Below are 23063 nucleotides of genomic sequence, written 5' to 3'. Positions count from 1 at the left end.
AAGCTCAATAATCAAAAAGTGGATGGTTTTATGCTGACAGTGTTCTAACAACATGAGAAAAATAGCCTTTGTTCTCTCTTGTAAAATTTCTAAAACTCTGTTTATAATAGCCTCCATTACTTTTGGGAAAGGGACTGAAAAATAGAGTGTCAGGATCTATAAAGTCACTTGCAGCAAGGTTTTTCACATCAGCTTTCCATAAGACAACTAAATGTAATATCCTTTATGGAACTTTCAGATCATTTCTAAGGTATTTAGTAAACAAATAAGGAGCTATACACTCAGGATTTCATGCAGAAAGATTGCTCAGATAAACCCTGTTTTCCCCCCCAGTTAAAGAAACTCTCAAAATACTATATGTAAGATTATTAACCAAGCGAACTGTGTCATTAAACCAGCTGACATTTGACCACTGGGTGGTGGCAGCAGTTGTTCCTCTTGTCAGAGCCATAGCGGCAATGAAATGCCACTGTCAGTTATTGCTCTATGGTTGTCATTGCTCATGTGAAATCCATTTTCTCTGTTTGAATACACTCTGTCAGGGAAGAAAAGATCCAAACTAAAATCTTCTCTGCCCAGTTTTTGACAGGGAGCATCTGACAGCAAATGGCTGCCTGGCCTCTTCACAGCCGAGCGACATCCATCTGTCCTGGACTGCCTGCTGTCTTTCACAATGGCTTCATTATCTTTATACTGGTTTGCACTTACTTTACTCCTCTGGACTTGATTATCTGCCCTGCTGAAGGAGACTTTCACAGTCATCCGTTGATTCATCCGTTCATATAGTAAGAATGTTTTTTATGCATATTGCACGTTATAAAATAACTCTGGTTAAACAATAAAAGGAAATCTATTTGTGTCCCATTAGATTTCTGCTCATATAGTCATAAACAGGGCTGCGTCTGCCTCGTATGACTGTGAGAGAGAAACTGTGATTGATGTTTTTCTGTTGCTGTTTTGCATATACGGCAACAATAGCTGTCAATCATCCGGTGATAAACATCAGTAATTTGATCCCTGTTTTGTCACACACTTTCCACAACAAAAATCTCTGCATTATTAGATATGTGTGCTGCAGGAATACGTAAGGACGAGGAGACTTATCCATGATGACGACTGCTCTTAACCCGGAGGGATTTCACAGAGCTCCAACCAATATTTGACCTGGCAGCTTGTACCCAGCCTGTCAGACACTGCCATGGCTTTGAAGGAACTTTCCCTCAATGTTTTCACACCATCATGACACCCCACTCTACTCCGAATCGTCCGAATCGTCCCAAACTCATGCGGCGTCTTAATGCCATTAGAAAGCAGTCGGAATGCCCTCAGCTGGTCGCATGAGAGGCCTTTTAAAGTCTCGAACAACTGACTGAGGTTCTGCTGAGTTAAAAATGAGGACGATTCGCGCACAAAAATGGGAGCGTTTCCACAACTGTCCAAGTGCAAATAAGTGTAAATCATTTGAAGGTAGACGAAACACGCCCGTGACATCTTTAGCACTCTCGCAAATGTGGTTGTCGGTCAGCAGCGCGGTTATTAACCTGAAACTATTTGGAAATTCAATTTGGTGACACAGCTGTGCGAGAATTGTTGAAACACATGAAAATTACCAGGGAGCTATTTGTGACTGATTAATGCAATAATGACTTTCATTATCAGCAAAGTAACACAATGTGTGACTGAGCTCTGAGCTAAATACAAAAAAGAAAACATAGAAAAAAGAAGAAGTTAATTTGGTGCATTCTTTAAAAAGTGAGTGAGAGAGGAGTTGGAGAGAAAAGATTGCCAAAGCCAAAAAATCCAACAGAATTTGTTTAGTGTGGGAGAGATGTTTGCATACACTGTGTGGGTTTTTTTTCATTATTGCCTCCTCCTGCATACCTTTAACCTGTAAGATTAGAGGATACAATTAGACATGACTAGCATCAGAGCCCAGAAATGGTCAAAGTGATGATTCTGATATTGATTTTTTCCTTTCTGAGCGGACTCGCACGCTGCTTTATCAGTCCAGCTCATTTATAATACGCTGCCAGATCTGGGAAGCTGCTTCAGAAAGGAGAGGTGATGTGACACTTTACATGATGCATAAAAGGCCAGTCTCTGGCAGTACAGCTGCTGGTTATGAGCACAGCTGCAGCTCCTCTGCTGGCTTGATGTTGTGGGTGGATGTTGCTCGGAATCTGGCTGTCACTGTGGGAATGTTGTGCCTGGGTGCGGTTGGTGTTCAGACTTCAGCCGTTGCTGCGCTGCTGCGGAAATGTCCTACTGCTACCATTTGAACGTCCCGTGATACGTGTCTTCCTCAAAGACCAGAGTAGTCGTAAACGTGCACGCACGACGGCTGCGTGGAATCGGTGTTGGACCCATTAAGAGCAACACGTCCCGTCAAGAATTGTAACAAGCAAAGCACAGCCATGGCTACAGCCAGAGTTACAGCTGTGTCAGAGCTAGAAGATCAGCGCTAGTCTCTGTGCAGATTTGTGCCTCCGCAGAGACAGCTGTTGATGCACTGATTCTCTCTGTGGTCACAGCCAGTGGCAGTCTACTACATGCAGTAGTACATGGATGTGCTGTGTGTTACCTTCTGTTGTCTTTATAGAGGTTTCTTCTTTGACATCACTTTCACTTTGGACTTGCAGTTTATTTGGTTTAGGCGACAAAACTACTTACACACAATGAGTAGTTGGGGAAATGTTTTCACTGGGCTGTAATTGGAAACTCGTAGTTATTTAAGGAGGAGTAGAGCTAATTAGCTAGAATAAGGTGACAGTATAAGCTTTTTCAGAACTTACAAGAAACTTCTAAACTGCATGCACTGCAACTCACCGCACTCTCTAAAAACATTTCAATAAATTCCTTAAGCCAATAATGATTAGCTTAACCCACATGTTTAGAGAACTGGAGTAAAGCAACAGGCCTATATATGCCTGTGCTTGTTTATAGGAAGAAACTATTATGACTTTTTCAAGCAATTTAAGTCACTATAGCTTAAATAGGTGTATTTTGCTAAGTATACTGCATCACTATCTCACTTTGTTATTTAAAAATGTGACTGTACTGGGTTTGTTTATTTCACAGGCTCCTAATGGTGCCAGAGTTAAGTTTCTTAATTGCTGGGATTGTTGCAAAGCAAAAATTCAACACTATGATATTATGGGCTAAAACGACTTTCTTTGTCCTCTGGTGACCAGTCTCACACTTTTTTTGTCTTAGATGCACTGTTATAACCAAAATAATATTTAAATAGTGCAATGTGGCATTATTTTTTTCACCAAAGTGTAGGAAAATTTTCCTTTTTTTAGGGTCAACTGACTTGCGATGTTTGCTTTAGAGGCCTTAGAGTAACAGGGGCACCATTAAACTGCTCCACAGTCCCACTGAAAAATTGATTGGTATTTTCAGACAAAAGAAAACGAGAGCCCTCTCCAAAGACCACGTTTTAGACACCAGAACTGCATAAAACAAATCACCGATGTGTATTCTCTCGAAGTTCGAAAAACACAGTGATTGGAGGGATCACCTTCCATTTATATTTATTTGTCTGAGAGGCTGCAGTGAGCAGAATCAGTCATTTTTGTGTCTTTCACAGAGAGCGCTCCTCTCCATAACAAGCTGGCCACTCATACAGCTGACAGACATTAGTAATTAGCAGTTTGAGCTGTATGCACAGACTTGACTGGCACTTCACAGTGTTGATACACGCTGATGCACAACATATGCAAAACTTTGGGAATAACACAGTCGTGTGAAAAAGAAAGTTTTCGCTCTTTGCAGTCTTGTGGAAAACCAAGTGCACCCTTATTGCTTCAATAGGAATTAAGAGGGAAAGGAGCAGCCAGGTGCTGCTATAATCAAATGTACTTGATTAATTTATCATCAGCAAGTGTAACCACCTCTATACAAGTTTATCAGTTTGCTCTTTGCTCTTTAGTGGGAGACTAATGAAGTCATACACACAAGATTACGTTGAGCTATTCCCGCTAAAGGCGGATCTACATGCTACTGAATCATTGGGGTGCACTTAGTTTTTCTAGTTTAGTTTCTATTAAAACTTTCTTTTTCGTCTTGTTCACATTAGTTATCACTGGAAATATCTAATTAATATTTCAGTCAGTGGAGTTTTTGCCATTAGTGTCACTTGGTGAGTCCTAACAGATTTGGCACGCAGGTCATTCTAAATGGCTGATTAGCTCTGAAACTGTTGATGCCCATATTTCTGATTGGTTGACTGCTCTTGAGGCGTTTTGGAAGCCAGGACCTGTCTCGTTCTCAGATAAATAGATAAAGGCTCCTGTCTGAAATGGATTTACACACATTTCAATCTGTCTAACCCATTTTAGTCATTTAGAAATGGGGTTTTTAAAGTAAAATCCCAAAGGCAGTAATAGAGGTTTAAGTGAGAGTTCTTTTCACCTTATCCAATTATTTCATCTGATCATTTGTTACAAAGCTGAATCAGCCATCCAGCTTCAGCTCTTTTAGCCAACTTATTTAGCGTTAACTTTTTGGCAGCAAGTAGCCAGGGCATTAGCAAAAACCCTGCATTAGATAGTCTAGCAGCCTTTTAATATGTTTATGTTCAAGACAAATTAGGACAGATGAAAGTGACTTCTCGCGGACTATTGCAGTGAATGTAAGTTGGGTATGTCGGCACAACCGCTGACGACACCTAAAATGTGAAGTTTCTCATTGAAAATGTTTTGACAGACTTCCTGAAGATTATTTATAATTCAGTAATGGAGTGCTCATTGTAGGCACAGCTAATGTAAACTCTGACTCTAATAAGGATAAATTCATGTGGAATTGTGCTCTCTGCTACAGTACTGTAATATATTAAATCAACTGTGGATAACAGTCATTTATTCACTTAATTATGTCCATTGAGTTAGTTTGACTGCAGCTGTGCCTTTTGTATTACACTCATTTGCTTAACAAGATAATGTAAGTCATTCTAAAACTCAATGCAATGCTGATTTGGCCCTGATAATAAGTCAAAACGCTGTCAGAATTGTGCATTTCATTGAAATAATATTTCTTACTAGGCACAGCCAGACTAGCTCATATTATTAAGTGTAGCACAGTGCAGGACATCTCATAATTTAGAGTAACACATGCATTCCCACTGTGCAGCGTGAGCCGCTGCACAACTCTCCCATCAGCCATACATTCTGCTGAAAGTCTACATTAGCAGCTTCAGAAGGGTTGTAAATTAGAAATGAAGAGGCATCTAGTGGTTCAGACCCTGCGACCCGTGCCGGGGCTCTCTGAGGCAACACAAACCACAATTTCAATTCTCCAAATAAATCCATCTGTGGCCAGACCGGCCGAGAAGTAGTATTTCACCGCTGCGCACGGAAGAAAGAGAGACTCACATGATGGCTACATCTCCCCTTCTCCAGTGACACCAGAACACTCCTCTCTGTGGTCCTCGGCCCCTAAAGCCCCAAAGAGCATCGTAGCAGTCTTACAAAACAGAGCTGTCACAATCTGTCTGCATCGAGACAGAGGACAGACTCAAAGTTATGTCTCGCTTCCTGCCTGCCTTTTCTTCTTTTGTTTTCTATTCTTTCCATGTTTTTAAGTTTTTTCTATTTTTCTGTCTTAAAGGATGGATGCATGGATGGATGTTTAGATTGATAGATTTCTTCTTCCATTCTGCATATCATGATCTGGATACAGCTCTCTGCTCTGCACACATTCTGATCCATGTGGCTCCCGCCTCATGTGTTGCTTGTGTTTGGACAGCGCTGAGGCAGTCAGATCTATGTTAAATGTGGCCTCACACTGGGCTCCACACTGATTGGTGTGTCAACACAGGCTGGATTTCAACTGCCTGCTCAAATGTGACTGTGTTTGTTGTGTCGCCCATTCAAATCCGACCGAGATCTGATGAATAGGTGAGAACAAGCTCATCAGATTTGAGCAGGCAGTGTAAACCTAGTCTGTGTTGACTGACACACCAATCAGTGGAGAACAGAGCGAGAGTTTGTGTTTGCTTGGGGGGGGGAAAAAGTCACTTTGCCTTCAGACATGATTTATTTTGTTCCTTTTTTATGTTATTCTTTATTTGTCGCTGCACAGGAAGGACAATGTTTTCTTTTATTTTAGTAATAAGGAACAGAAAGATCACATGTAGGTGAAAGAAATGAAGGATTTGATCTGAGTTGTTAAAATGAAGAGGCAGCCGGTTTAAGGAAGCTCTCTGGAGGATTTCATGTTGCTGGTTGGGTGGGTGAGGCGGCAGAGTGAGAAGGGTTTTCGGGGCGGGGGAGGAGAGGAGGAGAGTCACATCCAAATCACTGCAATTAGAAGCACGGGAGACTAGTGCCCCCCAGTGTTTGCTTAATGTATAAATAATTTCTGTACATCAGGGGGAGACTATCTGGCTTAAAAAAAGAAAAAGAAAAAACTTGCATCGAATTCTGTGTATTTTGCTCTTGCTTTGTTATTTATGTATACACAACTATAGTCACTCAGAGACACACCTTTAATTATACAGTTATGTTAGGTAATTGTGTTTAAAATCCAAATAAAGCTACAGGGCTGCAAAATTGTTTTTGCTTTCTTTAAGATTTGAATTATGATCATCATGTATGTGATCGCTTTAAATATCACATCAATATAGTAATTTGCTGTAATCAAATCCAATCGAGGCTAAGTAGTGGAAATTATATTTTACTGTTTTGTTGTTGTTTTTTTCATACATACATATGCACATACATGTATATATAAAAATGGACTCATCCTGGATTGCTTTCTGATTAATAGATGGTGTTAAATATAACTCTTTGAGAGCCAGTTCTTCATGGGAAAGCATAAAAAATGGTATTGACCTACATTACTTTCTGTATTTTCACACAGTATGCCTTTAGCTCTTCTTTCTCAGTGTGACTCAGTACCCATAATCCCTTTGTATAGGCTGGATTGATGTCTTACATCGTCCAGTCCTCTCTTTGTCACTGGATGGTTTCTGTGTGCAGGGTGCTATCAATGAGTAACCAAGGTAAACCAGAAAGCCCATACGCCTCGCCGGATCTCACACTGTGTCATTGTCCTGCATTTGCCTTTTTTGTGTGATACAGGTTGAAATGTTACAGGCTTTTCATATGCAGCAGCTTATCATTCCCGGATACTGAAATATGAGGGAAAACCTTTATTAAATATGTGAAATCAAGCAGTATAAACTCATTCCGGTGTGGATCAGTGCAGGTGGAACACAGAAGGTAAAATCCCAATTTACTCTGTCAAAGTGCCAGCCTTATTGCTTTAATGTCACTTTCAGAACTTCATCTTAATATCCCATTAGGACTAATGAGGAATACATCCTTTCCCCCTGCAGCAAAAGTCCTGTTTCTGTGGGAACCAGCTGATAGCAAGTAGACTTTGCCCTGAAGGAAACTGAAGCTACAGGAAGAGCAGCCGAGCGCGGTCTCAGTCGTCACAGCAGAGGTAAGGCATATTTTAATAGCTTCGCTGGAGTTGTACGGATTGATTTCTGTGAACAGACCTGAGTCAAACAGCAGCTGGACACTTTTTTATAGACAACTGTTGTCATCTTGTCAGAACTTGGATTTAATGTTCCAAACTTTCAGCCCGCGTAAGCCAACAAAAACAAAGTCCACTTCGTGCCTTAGAAAACACAGTTTTAGGCTTTGTTTTGTCCATCACCGCTTCCAGTTTGAAGAGATGAGCTGAAAAAGACGAAAAAGTCAAAATGTGATTTTTATCTAGCAAATGATTTATTGCTGCCACGAGTGCAAAAGCCATTACTAATTACAGATATTACAGGAAGTGGAAATTGTTATTCATTAAGCCATAATGAATAGACGGATGTGCGCAGGGAGCGGCTGTTTCTGTCAGACTGCTATGTGTAGTCACTGCTTTACTGCAGTTGTACATCATGCAGCATTGATCTTTGAGCAGCTGGTTATGACTTCATTTCTTTCATGATTAATGCAGAACTAGGGAACTTGGGGGGAAATTTATTATTCCCTTGTGTTCACTATACATATATACATTTTAAAAAATCCTTGCATTTATTGTCTGTCTGTGGATGACAACTAAATTTCCTCTGAGATCAATTAAATGCAATCTATTTGGCCATTAAATATACATACACTGAAAATAGATTAAGTTTTAGGGCCATTTTTATGGATGCCAGTCATGGATGGCCTTGTATTTGTGTGATGCATGGTTTCGTAATCACCCATTTGACATTGCCCCGTGTGCCAATTTAACATCACTGATGAAAGCACTGACACTGTCCAGAGGAATGTCTTTGTGACCTTAACTACCTTGTATGTCTAATAATTCTCTTTATCTTGGCAGTTTTGTGTCTGATAAAATTTGCTGACTTTTGGGCAAATGGACCAGACTTATGACAACAGAAACGGTGGATATCCTCAGCCCCCTCCGTACAGCCCCGGGGACCATGGACAGAGTTCGTATACTGGGATGAGCTATGACGTTAGTAGCAATTCACAATCATTTTTGTTAGCCTCAAAGGGAAAAAAATTAAATTAAGCAGTGAGAGAAACCATTTTGCACATTGATTTTAGGGTTTAATATGCCGCTATCATAAAGAATGAGCCCAAATCCAACACACAACTAGCCTTTGATCATGCTATCGTTGGGATGTGTAATTAAATGTGTGCTAACACATTTAATTACACGTGGATTATTGGTTTAATTCCATGAAGTTACTTCAAAATGAGCACTAAAGCCTCTAATCACATCATTCTGCCTTTTTTATGATTTGCAAGAACATTTTAAAGTTTTGAATCTAAACTTCGGGTGTTGTCTGAATGATCCAGGTGGAGAAGGGCAGCGTTGCAGTGGTCTCCCCTCCTGGAACCTATGATAACATGGTCCATCCTGTGGGCCCGGGAGCAGGTGGAGACAACCAGCAATGTGATCAATCTCCACCAGTCTACTCTCCCGGCTTAGAGGATAGCGCCTTCAGTGACGCTGCCATACGGAGAGGTGAGGGTCGAAGGAAGTAGATCAATAAAGAGAGGGAGAAACAGGAGGCGAGAGAAATGAGCGTTTCTGTTTGCGTAGTCAGAGCCGAACGAGGATCAGCAATATTTACTCCCCTCATTTGCTTTGCAGTGTTTTCTTGAAAATTGATTTGGAATTGAAAATTGTTCTGTGATCTCTGCTCGCAGCCTGTCGCAGCTCTTCACCTCCCACACAACACAAATCATTTTTAATGAGAGGCAGGAATGCAAGTTTGGTGAAAACAGTCATTTTTGGCAACAGCGTGCAGCCTTACCTGCCTCACTCTGACAGATTGTTGTTGTCGCATGTCTTTCTCCTGTCTGTCTCACCTCTGTCTGTGTTTCTGGATCTGTTTCTTCTTTTTTTCTGAACAGGTTTTATAAGGAAAGTCTACTTGACCTTGATGATTCAGCTGCTAGTGACTGTGGGCATCATCTGCGCTTTTCTTTACTGGTGAGACACAATCACACGAGGCCATTCTTGTTCCAAAGAGAAAAGAAGAAATGTCCTTTATTGTAATCTGCTGGCATTTAATTGTGTCATCGCCCACCAACACGAGGCAGAACAAGTGCACAAAGTCGTCCCTGCACAAATTGAAACATGCACTGGGGCCCTTCTCAAATCACCATAGTGAGGTGAAACAAGGTGGTATATAGTCCGCCTAATGTTTGTGCTTGCAGTAGTTTGAAAGCTCCCTGTGTTTGGTATAATGGATGTGGTGGAAGACTGCAACAGTCATTTCTTTTCCTAAATTGTATTCAGCTCCCATGTGCACAATGCACTGCTCTCTGTTAATATTTAATAAAATCATTCCACTGCTTCTATCAGATAAATGGCAGCTCTTTTAAACACTTCTCTCTTTCTCCCTTCCCTTTTTTCTCCCTTCAAAAAAACAAAACAGGGACACACTCAGGAAATGGGCATGGAACAACTACTGGTTCACCTACACCATGATGTAAGTTGTTCAAAAACGTTCTCTTAGATTTTCTGGATTTCGTGTTTGGAGAAAGGGCTTCACGTGAGTCCACGGAAGTAAATCACAAGCTCATCTTAATATAAATAATGCGCTCAGTGAATCCATAATGTTTCTCCTATTATATGCTAATGCCGGTAAACTCTGTGTCGTGTGTGAAACAGGGCGGTGGTACTCGTCCTCATTGTGGCCCTGTCATGCTGTGACAGTCTCCGGCGTCGAGTCCCCCTCAATTTTATTGCCCTGGGCCTGTTTGTGAGTAGAGGCAGTACCAGCCAGGCATCAAATTAAACCACCACCACACCTGCTCTATTTCACAGTTTGGTTTTTTTGTCATGTATTTACTTTCCATTTGTCTCCCCCTTCCCTTCCCCTCTCTCCCTCCCTCTCCCTGTCTTCCTCAGACTGTTGCAGAGGGCCTGATGCTTGCATCTGTGGCGGCGTGAGTGTTTGTTTACAAAGATGAGTCCCCACCTGATGCAGACTCATTTGCACAATAATAATCCTATTTGATCCATATCTGATAGCGTGTTCGATGCCAGCAATGAAGCCATCATGCCAGATAAGATGTTATCAGCGCTGGTTTACCAAATTAAAAGGCATATGGGATCACATTTTCTGATTTTTTTTTCAGCTGAAGATAAATCTGAGCACATCACAAATATTTCCAAACCAATTTCTCTGTATTTCTCGGTGCCTGTGTAAACACGAGTTACCCTTTTTTCCCCTCCATCTTTCTGACGGTTCTTTTTTAGCAGCACGTCACTCTGTCAGAAAAAGGCATCAGATGAGACCTGACTATCAATAATGCATTAAAATTACCATATTTATAGGATATTGCTATAACTGAAGCTATAGCTGATAGGAAATGCATGTAGGCAATGCATTATTCAATACTTGTCCAGTGGGGTGGGGTTGGGGGGGTCCAGTGCTCAAAGTTAAATGCATATTTCGAGAAAAAAACAATTCTTATAAGAAAATAATACTTCCCTTTAGGATAGACCAAACCCCGCTGCTCATCCACCCCAAGATAGACATGATTCAGCTCTTACTGCACTGTTTGATATTTCTGTCTGCAGGTATTTTGATGCTGAAGCAGTCATGTGGGCTGTTGGGGCAACAGCATTTGTGTCCCTTTCCCTGAGCCTGTTCGCCATGCAGTCAAAGGTAAGATCTGTCACACACTCTGTGCTGAGTTTGCAGTGCAGCCAAAAGTGAAATTTCATAAAACACGGCGCCTTAACTATACAGTCACTGGTAAATGTCCATACACTCAGCTTTGTTTCCTGTGCAGAGGGAACGTGTAAAGCTCAGCTGCTGGACGGGTTTTCACCTGCAGAGCTTTCAAAGTCAGATGAGTTTGCTGTCCTGACAAAACTAAGATTGCTGCTGAGATCAGTGTATTTGTAAGTTGGGTTAATTCCCTGCATCCAGAGGGTTAAGCCCCCGTGTGGCTGAGACAACTCTCGCCATATAGAATTCTTTATTGGCTAACTCAGTCCTTTTCAGTCTGCCTCCTTTCATGAATTGTGAAAAAAAAAAGAAGCAAATAGGCTTTTTATCATGCAAAACTTCTCAACTTTGTGATTGAAACCCTAAAAAAATGACCAAAAACTTCACCTAAAATTCTATAATAAGCATCCCAACGAATCCCAAATAAGTCTCGCTCGCTGAGGATTTTTTATTCTTTATTTGATCATGCTCATCTTCTTCTGAGATGCCGCTCTCAAAATATATATAATAGCTTATGCTTGTGCACCTGGCATTTAAAAGTTTCATTACAACTTGCAGCGTTTTATTAGCTGGAGCAAGTTAGGAGACCTTTTGAGAATCACTTCATTGATAGCTCGGCATGCTTCTTCAATAAACGCCTCATATTCTGAACAAAAGCAATCACACAGCCAGTGGGGAAGATGTCAGCCACATTCAGATTGCATTTAGAGCCTCTTTTAATTGCTGCTAAATGGTGGTTGGCATTTCACACACTTTGCCACTTATTGTATCTGAAGGAGCTGGAGACATTTATATTTTCGCTCACAGTGGATGGAACAAGCAAGCAGCTGTCTGATAATCATACTAAGAATATATATGGTGCTTAATTCTCTCTGCTCGTTATTAATCAGCGGGAGGAAGGTCAGGTTTAAATAGCTGACATATAGAGGGAAGCGTACCCCTAAGCCCGTAATATAGTTTTATGGGCTGGGTGAGCGTCCGCAAACACTTGTAGTTTATTTTTTATGACTTCGCTTTCATCTTGCCATTTCCAGCACCTCTTGCTCTGCAGTTCACAATGTTCACAGAGCTTTTTAATCTCTGTCACTGTGATGCATTGACACTGCGTCTGCAGCCCATAGCTCCTCAGGTGATCAGTGCTAGTGATTCTCCTGTAGCAACTGCCATCTTTTTTTTTATGCCAGTGTGGAAAAAATAAATAAAGGGCATGCAGGCGAAAAGGCCACCTTCATTCCCCCTGCTCAGTGCCTGTTGATTATTTATCCTCACTTGTTATAACCAGAACTGTCTTGATTTTCTTGAGTCTCGACTGCAATCTGTAGCTATCACAGAGCACAGCTGCAATGAGAACAACCTTCAGTGTCCTGGATTTTACGAGAATGATGAGTACAAATGAGAGATGTTGGGGCTTGTCACATTAACTGTCTTTCTCATTTCCTATCCCTCCTTTGCGGCATCAGTGGGACTTCACCACAGCAAGTGGGTGCCTGTGGGTGCTTATCTGGACCCTCTTTTCATTCGCCCTCCTCTGTGCAATCCTCCGATCACAGGTAAATTAAAGAGCTTCTTTGTTAACCAGTGTGTTTGCAGTGGGAACAGGTTTTAAATGAATTGCTGACAGACCGGAAGTATAGCCTCAGAGTCTTTGGCATTAGAAAGCACAGGCCCGTGTGCTGAGCAGACTATACAGCAGAGAGCGTAAACTCAAACCTCTTAGGATTTAAATGTACACTGGCGTTTACTGTGTCGGCTGTTAGTGTTGCCAGTATAAATAAGCATTCTGCAGATTTTAGGTTGTAGTTGGACTCTGACTGCCTGTAAACCAAACAAAACAGCCAGAATGAACAAAAAAAAAGTTTCTGGCTTAATTACTGCCTACAGCAAACAAGCAGCACAGCACGCTAGAATAAAAATGTTTTGTTTTAAATTTGTGTTACTGAATGCCTCTCCTGAGTGTGTGTGATTCTTTTGCAGTATGTTTACATCGTATATGCCTGCCTGGGAACACTGCTGTTTTCTTTAGTAAGTACACTTTGGTAACAGAAAGTTCTTTTCCGCAGCACTTTTTTTGGTTTTTGCTATGAAAAACAGAATTAAAATCCCCAATGGAAATAAAACGAAACCACCATCAAAGAGGGCTTATTGTCAAGTGAGTGTATATGATGCAACACGCGATCCCAGGGCGAAGCAGCCTGATACCAGTTGTTAGTGAAAAGAGAGCGACTTTGATGCCCCTGTGCCCTTTAATTTCAATTATGCACCACTTAACAGTAGTGGGCTTCCTTTTCACAGCCACCTCTCTGTGTGCCTTTGGCATTCGCAGCAAATGTTGTGACCCATCTCGTCAGCCGGTGGAACAAACTGCAGATGCACACAGAGCTGAACAGGCTGTCAGCAGCAAGTCACAACTTATTTTCAGCTGCACAAGTCTGACTCCCGGATTATTTGTGTGGCCTGTTTATCTGCACCGTCCCATCTCTCAGAAATAGGAAATAGTGCCTGCGCTTGCTCGCAGACCAGTTCTCGTTCTCGATTCACAGATCAGTGCTGAAGCATCTCATTTTCTGTCCATCTCTCCGCAGTACTTGGTGTTTGACACTCAGATGATCCTGGGTGGAAAACACAGGAAGTATCAAGTCTCTCCCGAGGAGTACATCTTTGCTGCGCTCAACCTCTATTTGGACGTCGTCACCCTGTTCCTCTTCTTGCTGCAGCTCATCGGCCTCTGCCGCTGACACTTAAACTCCATGGCAGGATTTCCCCTTAAGATACTCTTCTTGCACACATGCAATCAATTCGTTGAGTTTGGTAAACACAGACAGCCAGTCTCCCAGACATGGCTTAAGCCCCCCAAAGCAAAAACACTGAAGATCTCCACAGAAAAACTTTTTTTGGTCCAAGTCTAGGCTTAAGACATGTCTGGGAAACTGAGCCCATGATTCATATTGAATACGTCTCCAGACATCTGTCAGTATATTCAAGTTTGCCTATGATTGTCATGTGTTACGCACTGCAGTCTGCTTTATGGATGTTTACTTGTTTATTTTTTTCCTTCAGGAGTTCAGATTTACATACTGCCCTGTTGCAGATCTTACATAGAACTACATATACTGAATATTTGTTTCTAAAAATTACTCTTTAACTCACAAACTAGTCACTTAGCTACTTGTTAAATCAAAGATTATATAAAAGTGTTTAATTTGTCAGTGTTATGAAAATAAAACCATCTGCAATATTTCTTTGTCATAAATGACTATTACAAATGAGACAACCACAAAGTAAAACTCAACACATAGTTTATTGGCATCACACACCAAACACTTTTCATATAAAGAGGGAATGTATCAAGTATAAACTATGAAAGTGCAAATAGCATTTCAAGGATTAGTTGCTTTACAATAGAAAATCTCAATGAGTTACAAAATGTTATTTATTTTTTTAATAAATCACCTGAACATATGAGGTGACAGTATAAAGTGTGCCCGTTACATGCACAGCATACTACTAAAGAAAAAGGGCAACGCATGTTATCTCCTCTGATAAATGCACTTCCATTAACCAAGTCCGACAAAGTTAGTTCCATTAACCATGTGGCACCCACAGCTGCACTACTTCCAAGACACTTATCAAAGCAATCACTATCTTTAGACTTAATGTTGCTCTATACATCTGCAAGGGGACAGAGAGAGAAAAAGGTCATTTACTTCAGCCAGACATCAGTCTGTACAAGAACATAATCACGTCTTAAAGGTAAGACACTGACTAGTGTGTTTTAGTTCATATGGGTTACTCACAATCCATTATTTAAATGAATTATCTTTATTCCAAATAAATACCTACTTTATAACTTTCCCCACACACAAGCGATACAGAACAGTAGGTTAACCTATTCTGAAATCAGCGCAGTGATTTTTAGATGCTAAACCCTGGGAACCACTTCAAAGTGTTAGGCAAGAAGCCTTACTGCACAAACCCAGAGAACTAAAACCTTTCTTCAAAATATCTGGGAATAAGATTTTTTCTTTAAAGTGTGACTTCGTCGTTACAACGTATTTCACCAAATCGCTAAAAAAAAGAGTCAGTGTCATCTATTAACATATCACCACAAGAGCCAACAAAAAAGCCTCTTGCTACAAACAGTTTTGATGAGCACATGTCTGAACACTATCAACGTTAATGTGAGAGAAACGACTTTAAGGTAACAGGTGTTTCTGTTTTTGTTTACACTGTCATTTTTTTTAATTAGCACTCAGAAAAAAAATGTGTGAAAAAAGGAAAAAGTGAATCATGGTGATTTACACAAAGGCACTGTGTGTCTCAACTCCAGAGAGAGAACCGTTTCAAAGACATGGACTTCCCATGAGGATGAGATGCTGTACACATTCATGATTTTTAATTTTTTTCCCCCCATGCATTACCCTGCAGTCCGGAAAATCTGCAAAGATCTGAAAGGCTTTGCTTATTACTTTTAAAACAGGACCCAGAGATAAATTACAGTGACTTGGGCATGAGTAATTAATTTACCAGAGTCTGAATGCGACTGCCTGATTTCACTGGCCTTCCCTGCAGCGTATGAAGCAGACTTCTCACTGTCTACTTAGTCTGTCGCGCTCCACGTTCGGCTGCAATACTCAAAACATTAATTTAAGACAAGCTACAATGGAATTCAGAACATGCTGTGACAAAGGTGCAAACTGAATCACGAGCACTCCCTCTGGGCCCGTCAGCATTCGTTGTTTTTTGATTCAGCCTGTGTTGGGGGAGTAATAACCATTGTCAAGTCCAGTTTGAAATGTTTTTGAGGAGGCCAACTACTTTTCAGTTGAATAATTAATCAAAATTTTGCCAATGTGAATATTTTACATAAAGTACAAATCCATTAGGGTCTGAAGCCTCAGTTCTACACGGCTCACGGCAGCTTTTAGCCAGTGACATTTTCAGAGTATCAATCAGCCGCAATCTCAAAGAAAATTATGGCTCAACACTTTCACATTAAAGTTTAGCTGAGTGGTTGAGATTGTAAAAAGCAGGCACAATTTGCTTTAGAGAATCCACTTGGTGACTGCAAACTGTGCTTTTGCTAGTCAGTGTTTGGCACCCATGAAGTAGGCAGAATTGGACAGGAGCGAGAACCATCTCAGCCGGCTTTGTTTCGATTGAATATTGGAGCAAACTGTTAATCTGCTCACTAAGTACAGCTGAATTACATCAGACCTGATCCAGACTGATACAGTAGGCTTTTAGTCCAGTGGAAAATAACTATGTAGGCTAAAGTTTCTAAAGCTCCTAAGTCTCTAAATCTGATATTTAAAAAAACAAACAAAAAAAAAACGCTACTTATTTGTATTTTTATTAGTACAAGACTCGTTTTATAAGTCACCTTTGAAACTGGTAACTAACTGTGATCTCTTCTATTTAGTACTTTCTTTGCAGAAGGCTGACAATACAGTAAACACATCTTGTTGCACTTAAATCTGAATCTGTGTCTTCCCCACTTTCCGGTCAAGTATGACACATTCCCCACTCTGTTTACATTCCACCTGAATAGCTAGCACAGATGTTCCTCCTCTTTATTCATTTTGCAATCTGTAGTGGTTTTTGGCCTTCCTTAAAAGCTCCCTGCCATCTCAGTTAGAGAGATCATACCAAGTGCACTTGATCTTCCCACTCAGATGAGCTGGTGCTTGGCAACTGATCAGACACAGAGTCACATCGCGGAGTGTCGACGTGGCACACCTTTGAGCCTCTGCGCTCGGCATGGCCTCCGCTTGCGTCATGGGTTCCCATGTAAGGTAGCGGCATGGTGTCCAGCCCCACTAGATCTAACTGGGTCGGTCTCTCAGCGACAGTGCACTCCTTCTCCTCCATCTCACTCAGCCTCTGAGAGCAGAACCCCACATCTGCCATCACCTCCTGAGGCTTCCTGTTTTCAGGGAAGACGACCACCCCGACCTTGTCATCGTCTTCTCCTTCGCCCCTATGGAGTGAACCCGGGACTGAGTCGCTGTCACAGGAGGTTGGGGGTAACAGAGTGATACCTTGAGGATTCATGTCATGAAACCAAGCCATGATATTGCCCAGCAGGTTAGCATTTGCTGCTAATGCAGAGGATGAGGATGGGTCGTGGCTGCCACATGTGGTTGAGTCTGTTGTGTCGGTGGAAGAGAAGAGGCCTGTTGAAGAGCTGCTGCCACCAGGAGCCACTGGTATGGGCACAGAAGCACCGTATGCCCGATGATGACAGTCACCGTGCTGTACAGGGATAGCAACACCGGTGGCAGCAGAGTACTGGCTGCTGATGTTGCCAAGTTTCGCCAAGTTATCTCCCAACTCCAGCAGTTCTGAGCTGCTTAGAGAAGCTCTGGGGGGGACCTCGATGCCTGGAGCACTCTGCTCAAGCCTCGAAGGCAGGGAGGTGCCAATAGCGCCGAGTGAGGCTTCGTTGGCAAGTACTTCATGACTGGACACACTCCCGACCATCCCTGAGTCCTGGAGTGACAGCTGAATAGCCAGAAGAATGTTGGGGTCATCGTCATCCAGCGAACCCAGACCCTGCAAGAATAAAAGGATCCAGTGTCGTAGAGCATCAGCAGTTTTCAAACTTAACTTTAAGCATAACCTGCAGCACCTATTGTTAAAAAAAGTTAACAGTAGCAGCAGATGGAGATAGTGACAAGGCAAGGAAAATAGCAGCTGCTGCAGTTTTGACACTTTGACACACAAACCTGAAAGCAAAGACAGTTTTTCTTTATAGCTGCTTTGTTGCAGTCTGCTCACAGTGGGTTTTAAGGTTTTACATTTTCAAAACTATCATTACCACTCACCCTGTGTGTATATATAAAGTCCCAGCACACAACATCGCTGCATCACACAGTATGTTTCAAGTCATTCATGCCCCAACCCCAGTCCAAAAAAAAGAAAAGAAAAAGAAAACCCCGTAGGTTTCAGTTTCAAATATTACTCTTTTATTAACTGAACATTTGGTGAACTAGTGAATATGAAAAAGCTAAGAATCAAAACAACATTAATAATTCACAGTACTAAGACAAAAATGCCTTCAGGAATAATTTCAACTACATTACTGTTTGAGCTCGAGATAAATGTTTACTCACCATCATAGGACCTTGTCTGCGTCCACTTCCAGCATCCTGTGTGTCTTTATAGGAAAAAAAGGAACAAAGAAAAAGTCAAACCTGGTTATTGAACTAAATCAATGCAGGATAAATCAATTTACTCAGTTTAATCTACTGCTAAGTATTCAATTTAGTAACATCATCTTGAGTTTAGCCAACACACTGATGAAGGACCAGCAACCCGTCACAACCCCAGGAACTGCACTAACTGTATCTGTATCTGTGAGCAATTCCTCTTTGCTCACAAAACAGAACCTATTAGCTACCCTCCAGTTTTATCTATTGTTTTCACTCCATACAGCCTAGATAAAAGTTAGAAATGCTTACTGAATTCAAGCAAGTGTAATTTTTCCAGAAGCTCTATTTTGGAAAAAGTAATTAGTAAAAATCAATATTTCTAAACAAATAATGTAACTGAATCATTGCAGTGCACGTGTGCTTGTTTAAAAAAATAAAAATAAACAGATCTGGAACAGATTGTAAGGCCTGAATTCACCGAAGAGCTTTGAAACTTTACCATTTAATTGTCTGTTTAAACAGACAGTTCTTTAAAGTTAGACATTCTTAATCCACACAGAGCTAGAGCCTTAACTTGAGTGCAAGAAAATGAGGCTTGAGGTAAGGAGGATGATGATAAGGTGGAAATGACAGGGGAGAGAAAGCAGTAGTGAAGGACGAGAAAGAGATAACGAAAACATCAGCCACTGTATTCAAGATGGTGGGGCTTCGCAAACCTGCACCTGCTCGTATGCAATTCTGATGGATTCATTCAAAGTTAATAAGACTGTGACTTTAAAACAAATTATAAAGCAACAGAAATGTGTGTTTAATAGTAACAGAGACTTTAATACTTTCTTTGGCATTTCTTCCACACCCAAGTAATTTAACTGTAACTTGTCTACAGCGTTTTTCACTTCTTTGTAACATCACAATTCAAACATGGGAAACAAACATCATGATTCATGCTTCTATTCAACTCATCCTTTGAATTACATGCGTCACAAATAAAAGAAACAAAAAAGAAACAAAAATCAAAGTTAATCACAATGTGATTTCCTGAGAACAAATCAAGAAAATCTAGCTCTCATTTAATCTCATTCTATACTTTCAAACCACACCATCACTAAGATGAACTTCAATAGGTCTTTTCTGCAGTATCTAGTTCTCAGTTTATTAATGTCCTACCAGAACAGTTTCAGATTAGAATAATTCTTATAACTCTCATTTCTAGAACTGACTTCTATAAAACTTCCTATCACATGTACACAGTACTTCCCCTATATCTATCTTTAAATAGTTTTCTACTCAAAAGATCATTCCACCTTAAATGCTTCGTATCAGCCATTACAAATTGCACTTTGACCCATTCCATCCATCTGCTGGGTTTTTGGTTTATCCATGCTGCAGTCAGTGTGCCATTTCAGGATGTATTCCAATTGGACTGATAACAAATGTAGGCTTGATCTTAATTAATCACACTTTTAATGAATATAAAAATATTATTTTCACTAAGTGTTTCACAGTCACACTGCACTATTAGAAAAATGTATCCATGATTAGAAACAGAGAAGGTCTCATTTTTTTCCCAAGAATATAGAATAGAATTTTGACGTTCTATTTTAATTAAGATGCAGTTTTGATCTATTATTCTGATCTATTATTCTCTAAGCATTTTTTTGCTGAGAGCCTGAAGCAGCTGTGATTATAAGAGATGACCAATTTAAGTTAATTTAGCTGAACAGCCGATCAAATCTACCTCAGGGCCATCGAACCCTGCTTTAATGAAAGAAATACAACTCAAGGGAACTTTCTAAACTTTACAAGAAAACTTCTTTTATCTTTTATACACAAACAATCAAAATCTTTTGTAAACACTGCAAACGTTGAGGTGTCTAAACCTGCGCACTTTCTGTGCACCAGATAGTTGTTATAGTCTCAGGCGTTTGGACCCAATCTAAAAATCAGACCAACTAGAACCCAGAGATTTTGCATTCACAACATTCAGATGGATCACACGATAAATTCACGTGGTAACTTAAGCTATGCAAATAACAAGCTGTGACAAGGGAGAAAAACTGAATATCACGATGTGAAATAGCCATCACAGGAGAAACCCTGTATAAAGTAAAGTACCTAAAGTGCTGTCGCTGAGGTCGTCAGGGTCAGGTGTGTTGCTACGGAGACTGGACATGTCGCCTCGCCGCCTCTGCCTATGCCGCCGTCTGTACTGGAACTCTGCGTACTCCTTAAAATATAACAACAATCATTACTTTAAAAATGCAATGAAGGAGATTTGTACAAGGAAACTGATTCTAGCAGGTTTGAGTTAATAACTCTGTGTGTGTGTGTGTGTGTGTGTGTGTGTGTGTGTGTGTGTGTGTGTGTGTGTGTGTGTGTGTGTGTGTGTGTGTGTGTGTGTGTGTGTGTGGTTGGGGGGACTATATGCAGGTCTTTGATTCATTCACTAACTGAAACCACTTACCTTCCCTTTAAACAGACCTTCTTGATTAGCTATGTCTTACAAACAAGACAAACATTATGTGGGTGTGCCTCTATACTCATAAGAAAATATCTGATAAGCAGGGTGTAGAGCAGTCTGATGCCTGAACCTTTGGTTAACAGGGATTATTTGCACATCCGCTTACCTCACTACTTGAAACTTTGGTCAGATTAGCATGGGAAAAAAAACATGGCAAAGGAAAATAGTTCCTGTTTATCCCAGCACACAGGTCTTATTTTGAGGTCATATGGAGTTGGCAGCTACTTTGACTACACAGAAAGATGGGTGGTCTTAACAATTTGGCTCATTGGTGTGTAGCTCTTCAAAGGGAAAAGCAGTGAATTTGTCTGTTATCTAAATCAACTCAAGCTAACATTTTTGAAATGGAATTCCTGTAAAGTCAAAGTCATAGATTTAAAACTGTGAGATGGCACTCATCCGTAGTCAAGTGCCAAACGAATGAAAACTCCAGTGCTGTTATCCCTCTTAAAGTACTGATAAATGCAAGACCGCTCTCATGAAAAAGGCTACATACACCAAATCAACATATCAGTACCTCTGCACTCTTTATTCAATCATCTCAACTGCCAAAGTCACTGAGTAACATGCAAATATCATCAAAAGCAAAAGCTCTTTAATGCTTCCACCGTGCTAAATATAACCCACTATGAAGCGATGCAGGTTTTATAAGACGCATGGAGGAGACATATGTAAGTGTGTGAGGCAGTGTCATCTGGCTTTGTTACTATGGTGTTACCAACTACTGACAGTGACTGAGAAAGAAGCTTTTAACCAGCAGGCAAAAAACAATAACAAATAAAAGCTTGGTGTTCAGCATCTGCCATCAGTATCCACTGTATGTCTATATTAGTATGTCTCAAGCTAAATTTAATCTTTTTTGCAACATAAATACTTGCATCAGCTGGCCTATATATTATAATCATTAATGTTATTGCACAGTATCGATGCACATTAAAGATAGAGATAATTAGTAGTTAGCAAAATCAATGCATGCAGTGATCTCCAGCTTGTTAAGACTGTCAGCCAATGAGAGACAAGATAAGTTTCATGGCACATGACACCTGACTTCCTACAAAATAATGGCACATTTTAGAAGAAGCAAAATGCTAAATAGAAAAACAAGAGCCGCTGTACGTAGTTTTGCTATCATGTCAGAAGACAAGTTACTGTTTTAGATCTGTTGGCTTAGTTTCTTGGCTGATTTGAATAATAATAAGATTTTCTGTGGTGCTTTCCTGACAACAGATCTTTTTTAGCACACATATTTTGACTAGTCACTGTAAATGAAGTGCAAATGTATAAATGTGTTTACATTCCATTTATGGAGGGTCCTACTGTACTGCATGCCACTAAGTGACTTACAGGGCTTACTGGTATATTTAATGTAACTGAGTCATCTTTAATTCATTTTGTGCTTTATTTACTGATACAAGTCAAAACATCCCCCCTTAAAATGTCTATTTGCCATTGCCAGCTTTGAAATGTTATAGGATTTGCCCAGAAACCCCAGAGGCCTATTTTGGTGTGAGATTTGAATTTTCAGATAGAAGCTACACGAGCCTAAGCCAAAAGAGTGATGGCGCTCTTAAGCTGAGCAAATTCTTCTGAAAAAAGAACTGTATGTTTAAGAACTGCCACAGTCTAGAAAAATCAATAACAGACCTGTAGTAGTATCTGCAATGTACTGACATATGCACCATTACCAAGTGCATACATCACGCTGGGCAGAAAAAGAAGACAGGTCAGTAATCAAACCATTATATGGTCGACACTTTTATGACTCTAAGTGTTAACTACAAACACCTGTTACTAATGTGTAATGATCAGGCGCAACCTACTTAGGTGTTCGCCAGCATACTGTGCTTTTAATCATTCCTGACGGTTGCACAGGGAACACTGAACCATCTGGCTTGCTCCAGTGTGTTAAATAACATGCCGATCTCTGGGTCACCAGAAACGTTAAAATGATTTAAATATACATACTGACTTTATTAAAAGATGTCATATGACACTGTATAATTAATTACACAACATAATTATATCTAATTATGATTTATATTTCTGCAATAAATAAAGTAATTTCTTGAAACAATAAGTACTCTCTATTAGCAGAAATAAGTGGCATTACAAATCACAGGCACTTGCTGAAAGGGCGCTGATTAAATTAATATTATGCATAATATATGTTTTACAAATATAGCTA

At 40.4% G+C, this 23063-nt stretch overlaps 2 protein-coding genes across 6 annotated transcripts in view; one reads left to right on the top strand and one right to left on the bottom strand.

The window, feature by feature from the left end:
* Positions 1 to 8346: 8346 nt before the first annotated feature.
* LOC146377327 (protein lifeguard 1) lies at positions 8347 to 14424 on the top strand. The gene is made up of 10 exons (XM_084942695.1): positions 8347 to 8466; positions 8814 to 8982; positions 9375 to 9453; positions 9902 to 9955; positions 10138 to 10228; positions 10378 to 10415; positions 11053 to 11140; positions 12667 to 12756; positions 13181 to 13228; positions 13789 to 14424. The coding sequence occupies exons 1-10, from the start codon at positions 8365 to 8367 to the stop codon at positions 13939 to 13941; spliced, it is 912 nt and encodes a 303-aa protein (XP_084798821.1). The 5' UTR covers positions 8347 to 8364; the 3' UTR covers positions 13942 to 14424.
* A 61-nt stretch (positions 14425 to 14485) lies between these two features.
* Positions 14486 to 23063, bottom strand: part of ankib1b (ankyrin repeat and IBR domain containing 1b) — a 33827-nt gene continuing 25249 nt past the window's right edge. For all 5 annotated transcript variants that reach the window (XM_084942693.1, XM_084942692.1, XM_084942689.1 and 2 more), the window contains exons 18-20: positions 20473 to 20584; positions 18319 to 18362; positions 14486 to 17758 (exon numbers count right to left, since the gene is read on the bottom strand). In XM_084942693.1, the coding sequence (XP_084798819.1) occupies positions 16847 to 17758; positions 18319 to 18362; positions 20473 to 20584 (1068 nt within the window). In that variant the 3' untranslated portion in view covers positions 14486 to 16846. The remainder of the gene's footprint in view (positions 17759 to 18318; positions 18363 to 20472; positions 20585 to 23063) is intronic.

The sequence above is a fragment of the Perissodus microlepis genome, chromosome 11 (genome assembly GCF_051167445.1).
Source record: "Perissodus microlepis isolate ML-2025 ecotype Zambia chromosome 11, ASM5116744v1, whole genome shotgun sequence".
Taxonomy (NCBI): domain Eukaryota; kingdom Metazoa; phylum Chordata; class Actinopteri; order Cichliformes; family Cichlidae; genus Perissodus; species Perissodus microlepis.
The sequence above is the reverse complement of the archived record's forward strand: the minus strand, read 5'-3'. Positions and strand labels throughout refer to the sequence as shown.